Source organism: Echinops telfairi, unplaced genomic scaffold (genome assembly GCF_000313985.2).
Source record: "Echinops telfairi isolate 266 unplaced genomic scaffold, ASM31398v2 ScPeMD7_7458;HRSCAF=8496, whole genome shotgun sequence".
NCBI classification, from domain to species: domain Eukaryota; kingdom Metazoa; phylum Chordata; class Mammalia; order Afrosoricida; family Tenrecidae; genus Echinops; species Echinops telfairi.
Window position 1 is genome coordinate 16,417,545 of NW_022111358.1, and position 7,427 is coordinate 16,424,971.

The 7,427-nt window shown below is 45.2% G+C and overlaps 1 protein-coding gene across 1 annotated transcript in view; it reads left to right on the plus strand.

Moving 5' to 3' along the window:
- VEZF1 (vascular endothelial zinc finger 1) overlaps window positions 1–6,898 on the plus strand; it is an 11,323-nt gene extending 4,425 nt beyond the window's left edge. Inside the window, exons 4-5 of the mRNA XM_045299645.1 lie at window positions 229–354; window positions 3,472–6,898. Coding sequence (XP_045155580.1) covers window positions 229–354; window positions 3,472–3,899 — 554 coding nt within the window. The 3' untranslated portion in view covers window positions 3,900–6,898. The remainder of the gene's footprint in view (window positions 1–228; window positions 355–3,471) is intronic.
- Window positions 6,899–7,427: the final 529 nt, after the last annotated feature.

A 7,427-nucleotide genomic window follows, 5' to 3' on the forward strand; every position in this document is an offset into this window, starting at 1 on the left:
TTTATATTGGTTTTTTCCTAGCACTCTAGATGTTTTATTAACTCATCTGTCATGACCAGTGTAAACAGAAGCCGCAAAAAGAGATGCCCTGTAGTGAGAGCTATCAAGTCAAATGAGAAAGATCTCAGAGGCATGAGGAGTCAAAGGATATAAGTTTTGGAATATGGGGTGGGGAAACCAGCTATACTTTCTCCAGGTAAATGTCGTCTTTCTGGTTTGTCTTTGGAGCAGCGTGCATGAGCGAGGAGACCAGCAGCCAGAAGCAGCAGCCACAGCAGCACGTGGCCAGTTGGCCAGGGAAGCAGGTGGAGACTCTAAGGCTGTGGGAAGAAGCTGTCAAAGCCAGGAAGAAAGGTAAGCCTGGTCTCCACCGGTGAAGAGAGAACTGGAGCCGCGCTTCCACTGGGGGACCAGCCCCGTGACAGTACTGTGTGCGTAGAAATGTCTGCTGAGGTTGAGTGATTGGCAACAAAGCTTCCAAATAGCTTTTTATTATTAGAAAATAAAAATTCTTGGTGCTTACCATGTCCTTTCTTTGGATTTACTTTTTGTTACAAATTTGGAGACAAATTGGGTCCTTCACTTTAGTCAGAGTTCCAGTTTTGTTCATTTTGTTGACATCCCAGTGTTACGGGTTCCTTTTCCTTGTAAAGTAGCCCCACTGTTAGAGGCCCATGAAATAACATCCTTGTGTGTGCACAAGTTCATTTCCTAACGACTGTGTTGACTTTTTGCTCTTGTACTATCCTTTATGTGGTGTATTTTGTTGTTGTTATTTACTTTTAAGACTCTGTGGGACTGGCGTCTGTTCATTGGTCTCACCCTAATGTTCTCCGTGACCAGGGCTGGCCTTAGCTGGACATGGCCTATGCTTCTGCTGGTAGAGATGCCGCTGTAATTGTTAGAAGCCACGAGAACCCTTTGCTTTGTTCTCTTGTCTTCATGATCAGCTGAAGAATCAATTTAGCATACCTTTTTGATTTGGCTACGTGTTGGGCTGCTCACTGTGAGGTCAGGCATTTGAAGCCACCTGCTGCTCCTTGAGGTAAAGCCAGGGCTTTCTGCTTTTGTGCAGCATCGCAGCCTCAGGAGCCTACAGGGGCACTTCTGTCCTGTCCTATAGGGCCACCAGGGTTTGGGATCAACTCGAAGGCAGGGAGTGAGAGGCCCAGCTTGGGCTTCTGGTAGTCACTTTGTCACTGTGTCCTCAGGCAAACTCCTAAATTCCTCCTTTTCCCCACCCCAGCCATATCATACTGTTGTAGTTTCCATTCAGAAAGCAGTCCTCTGCATTTGGGCCGTTCTGCAATTCCTTTGTTTCTCTGTAGTGGGGCTGATCTTTCCCTCAGATCCCTTCTAAATGTCCAGTGTTTGGAGGGGAAGAAAGGAGCAGGTCAGATGGGCTTTCAGGCTTAATTGAGAGGCTTGCTTGTAGAGAGTTAAAAGTGTGTTTGAGAGAATGTCTGATTTAGAGGAAACGTAAGATTGAAGAGAAAATTGGTGGGGGTGGGGTGCCATGCTAGGCAAGGGCAGGCTGCACCCAGGGGAGAGGAAAGACGGGCAGAGGAGATCCTTAGCAGTGCTCCCAGCACCTCAGATGTGAGGCGGTTCCCTCTCTTGCTTTCTTCTTTCTTTCCACGCGTTTCTATCTGGTATTGTATTTCAGTTTGCTTGTGCAATAAAACTGAATTGTTTAGCTCATCTTCTGACCTCTGTGGGACAAAATGCAATTGCGTTCCCCTTCATAGCATGAACCTTTCTGGAAAGGACCACTGATTAGTTTAGTAAATGTCACATCTTGGTAGGAGAGGATTCCTGACTGGAAAACCTGAAACTTGAATCAGCAGTGCGCCTTAATTATTGGACCTCTCAGTAATGTGTATGCTCGAGTAGAAGCCGACCCGAATATCAGCCAAGGCATTTCATTTTACCACAAAAACGGCATTAAAAATGTGCTTAAAAACCCGGTTTATACATGAGTATATATGGTAAGTTCTCATTCGGAATCATCATCTAGGGAGCTTTTCACACATAGATTTTTCAGGTCCCATCTAAATTTCACTATTGCGTCTCCAGACAATTCCTTGTTCAGAAAAACTCCTGAGTAGGTGATCTGGATCATCAGCTATGTTTGGGCATCCTTGATAGGAAGTGTGCCAAACTCACATCAGGTTGACCAGGAGCTGCTGCTTATTGACTGTCTAATGGCTTAGGGGTTGCCCTAAGGGGTGTGCCCCTACCACCCACCACCCACCATTGGAAGTGTGCAGACCTCCACCTTTCGTCTCAAGTGCATTTCTCCACTTGCCAGCTACATCACAGCCAACCCCTCCCTCCCGTCGTTCCCACACTGCTACAAAGCAGCAGGTAGTGTCGAATTTTATGTCCGAGAATTGTCACCTTTGAGGGTAGTTTTCTTTAAGAAGTGCCCAGGTTTTGCTAGATAGCAAGGCCCAGGGGCCCCAGCGCACTGCAGGCTCTCCTTGTTTGGCTAGTCCTCCGTGGTGTGACAGGGAGCACGAAGTGGGGGGTTATGTTCACCAGAAAGAGAGGAGGACATGGCAGTGGGAAGCAGAGTGTGACGCCGTGGAGGACTCGTTTGGTTCCCTCTCCGTCATCAAAAAGGAGCCCTCCTGGTGGGGTAGTGATGAAAGGTCCGCAGTCACTGCGGGGGAGAAAGACGGGGCTCTGTACTCCTGTAGACAGCTACAGTCTTGGGGACTCACAAAGGCACGATGAGTCAGCATCAGCTCAATAGCAGTGGGTTTGGGTTAACATCATTAAGAAATAGAACCAAGAAGCAGCAGGATTATTGAATTAGAGCCGTTTTCTAAGACTGAAATAAACCAGTAATGATAAAATACCTTGCTTCTCAATCCTAATTATGGGTTTTTTACCCCCTAACAGATGTAGGTTCACTCAGAAGGCATTGACGCACATGCCAGTGGCTCTGCCCCCCCCCTCCCCTCAGGCAGTTAGCGTGGTCTTAGGAGGGCTCTCTGTAAACCACCGGCTCAGTTCTGTCCACAGACGGCTCTCCTGCCGGTGGTGCGCTCTTCCTAGGAGTGTTTAGAATCAGAGGAACCGCATGAAGCATTTAGCACACTCGGTGTTTCTGCCCTCCGCACCCCCCCCCTTTGCCAGCCCCTTGAAGAAGTTAATTGAGCCTTCCAGCATCACGATGAGGTCGGTAAGTAAATTTGAACTTGAAACCACACATGCAAGACTAAACAAGTCGCCCAGGTTCTTGCAGGAGGTTTAGCATCAGAAAGGAGATCCGCGCCCTGGGCTTCCTGCCCCTAGACTTCTGCTCAGAAGGCTTCTCCCTCCCTGGCGGCCGCTTGGTTGACAACTGTAATTTAATTGACTCTATGGTGTCCTTTTTAATTAAAAGAATTTGATTCAGAAACGCTTTGTGAATCTGGTTCACTGTTTGGGGAGTCTAAAGGCCCTTTTGTCTTCTCCTTTTAGAAGCTGCTAACCTGTGCCAAACCTCCACGGCTGCTACGACCCCTGTGACTCTCTCCACTCCATTCAATATAACGTCCTCCGTGTCGTCTGGGACGATGTCAAACCCAGTCACAGTAGCAGCTGCAATGAGCATGAGAAGTCCAGTAAACGTTTCAAGTGCAGTTAATATAACCAGTCCAGTGAACATAGGACACCCTGTAACTATCACCAGTCCATTATCGATGACCTCGCCGTTAACACTCACTACCCCAGTCAACCTCCCCACCCCAGTCACTGCCCCGGTGAATATCGCACACCCTGTCACAATCACGTCTCCCATGAACTTGCCCACGCCTATGACGTTAGCTGCCCCTCTCAATATAGCAATGAGGCCAGTAGAGAGCATGCCTTTCTTGCCCCAAGCTTTGCCCACATCGCCGCCTTGGTAAACAGTATTATAAAATCAAAATATGAGTTTAAAGTAAATATTTACCAGCAACTTATTTTTAGTTGAGTAAAGCAAAAGGTAAACCATGAAATGGAGAGGTTTTACCATTAGTTAATAAGAGAATAGTAGCGTTTTTCTCCAATTTGGCTGGAATTGTTCAAAGTAAAGTGTGTATGTAACTTATCATCGGACCACTTTAGTTTAATCAAAAATCCCTTGTAGCTCACAGCATTGCTTAAATGAGATAGTAGCTGGCAGGATGAAATGTCAACATTAAAACCAATCATGACAAAGTAAAACCCCTTTCAGAGTAAAACAAAATAGCACCACTGTTTCTAATCCCAAGAAACCATTTTATTCTAAACAGTAGCAGGACTCTTCTCCTCTATGGAAGATATTGGTGACCAGATGACTGGTTTTAACCTGAAGTTCTAAATTCACACATTAAAAGCTAGTGTAGAATAGCTTGTGTTTATTGTTTTTATGAGTAAATACATGCATTGTCATAATAAAATGCATTTCAGAGAATATGCATTTTACCTTTGGGAATATGTTAATTTCAGGCAGCATTCCCTATGGGAAAGGTGATACCAGCTCTGATATGCAAAGCATATGATAATTTATCATTCTAACTTCAACATATAATAGGGATTGTGACCTGATATTTGGAGATGTAAATATTGCTCAGCATATTAATCCTGATGGAATATAGCATTGTAGTTGACTTTTTTTTTAATAATAATTTTAAAAATCAAAAAAAAAGAAGAAGAAGAAGAAGAACCGAACCAAAATCTACAAATTGTGTTTTGGTCAGAAAAGGCCGCCCATGCAGAAAAGTCAGGTGCGGACAGGCAGGCCAGCGGGGCTCCTGCGCAGGCGCCAAGGCCTGCTTTGGGGCAGTCCGCGTGCTTGCTTTAAGTTGGAGGACGCTGGAGGCACTGGGATGCGATACGCCCCCCCCACCCTCTCCCAATCAGAGCCTGTTGGTGTTACGACAGGGACAGGTGTGTTAGTTGCTCACTAGAGCTTATGTCTTATATTAAATTGTATACAGTTTTTATTCTAACCACTAACTAGGTAGTACACCCCTTCAGAACATGCAGAGTGCGTCTCTCTTTTTTAAATTTCCTTCCGTTTCTTAATCAAGTATTGTGCAGATTTGTTCAACTCTGTAAATACGGACATCATGTGTTTTTGGTTTGTTTTGGTTTTTTCCCTTTGAGAAAACACTCGTATCAGCTTCATGATGTTTCAGGGAGATGGCTGCCTGCGCTCCCCGTGGAAGCCCAGCAACGCATGCACCTTGAGGCATGCGCTGCTGGTTTCTCAGCAGGTGTTTCTCTCTGTACAGGAAGTAGAAATCCAAAGCTAGGGAAACATACGCTCACACCATCATGCCACACACCCATGTTTTTAAGACATGTGTTTAGACAAAAAAAAAGTAAAACCAAGATGCTGTGATTTGTTTTTTTTTTAAGTTGCAATATGTTTGGGGTTTCACTTTGTTTTACCTTTTCATTAATCTTGCAGTTAAGAGAAATGGAAATTAGTTGTTCATCTTGCAGAATGTTGCAGGACTGACTATCAAACTGGATGACTTCCGTTTATCCCCCACTGTGTCAGTTCAAGCATCAAACACCTTGCATCTGAGGCAGACTTCCTACATCAGGGACAGGTATCTGTGTGTCATTATACAAAACAGTTCTAGGGGGCTGAACTACATAGTAAAAAAAAAATAGTACTTAGTGTAAAATAATTTTATAAATGATCTTTTGTACTTTAGGACATTAAATTGTACAACTTTTGTATATATAAAAAGCTTAGGAACTTTCTGTTTAGCAGGAAGGCAACACATTCCTACACTTTTAATGTATATGTTTGTTATAATGTCCATGTAAACATGCCCTATGTTTGTGCCTTTTAGTTTGTCTCAATAAACAAAATGTAGAGAAAAATATGTAGCTATGACTTTGTTACAGCTGTTCTTATCCACAGTACAAAGATCGTTTGTTTTAATATGTAGAGCATTATGTGTGGACTACTGGAAGGACTTGTATAGGGAAGGCCCAGACATGGCCCTGCTGAGGCCTGGATGTGGATGGGCAGTGGCCACATTTGGAGGAAGCCCACATTTCCTGGCACGTAGCTCCGGGACCTGGTTCTGGCTCTGCCTGCCGGGACCTTTCATCTCCCCCTGGCTGGGCTGGCAATCTCAACCATCCACCATTCTGACTTCCCAGGCTTCCTCCCCAGGGGCCCCAGGAGCAGTCCTCAGTGGGGGCAGGTGTGGGGACTACCCCCAGACTAGAGTGTGGTCTTCAGAACCCTGAAAGTATTAGTTCTTTTAAAATAAAGAAGAAGAAGATATTTACTAGAAATGATTGTTTTATCAATTCATTGTATAATAAACAGGAGTGAGACTTCATTGTATGACTTCAGTTAAAATGCTATTTTATATGCGTTCTTTATCCACTTAAGAAGCTTGTCTGCAATAACAAAGCCACGCCGTGTCTTCTTCTGGGAGGGGAGAGTTGACGACAGTATGAGGGTGAGGGCAGGCCACCGAAAGGGAGGTGCAGGTAGGTGGTATGGTGAGATTCTCCTGTGGGTTAAGCACCGGACTTGAGTCTTGATGCCGATGAACTGATTCAGCCAGGTGTGGAAAGCGCGTCGGACCCTGGTCTACGACAAGGCAGAGCATGCTTTCCCTTCTGATTATCGCCTGGTTGGGCTTCCCCTTTATCCGATTGGCAGCTAAACAGTTGTATTAGATAATCCTCAAATCTGACATCCAGCCTGTTCTGCTCTAGGGCTCGCTGCTCAGCCTGCGTTTGCCTTTTATTGTGTACCCATTTCCCTCCTACGGTGTGCTCCTAAATGAAGGTTTCTATGTAAGCAGATGATGATGATTTTACCTGTCAATACCAGCACTGTATTACTAACATGCAAAATACTGCAGATTTATTTTGACAAATTAAAGTTAACCGGTCACAACTGTTATGGATTGCTTTATACCTCAGAAGCTTCACAGTCCACTAGAATGAAACGTTGGAAGGCTGCTTCTCCGGGTGTACACAGCTCAGGGGGGGGTAGGGGGGAGGCTGGGAGAGAGGCAGGGTGGAAAGCCACCAGACTACGGGAAGGGCAGTCCCCTGCCAGCTCGCTCATTCAAAGCTCGGAAGCCAGGCCCTGGGCCAGTAGCCACAGACTCTCCCGAGAGAGGAAGATGGGTGACGAACATTTCTTCTCATGTGCTAGGACAGTGCTTTACAAATCCTGCCCTGTTATGGTAAGGGCTTTCATACTTGAAACTGTAATACCAGTGACTCGCATCATAACTTCAGAAATGTTCATCAGCCCTGGTTACCATTAACATCCCACCTGTCTCCGCACCCCCACAGATCCCTTTGAGAATTCAAGACCAGTACTAACACTTGTAGTGAATCCTTTCTAATGTATTTCACTGCCAGCCACACAGGAAGAATTCTCTATGGTGTTTCTGTAACATCACATGATTGATGGAGATTTC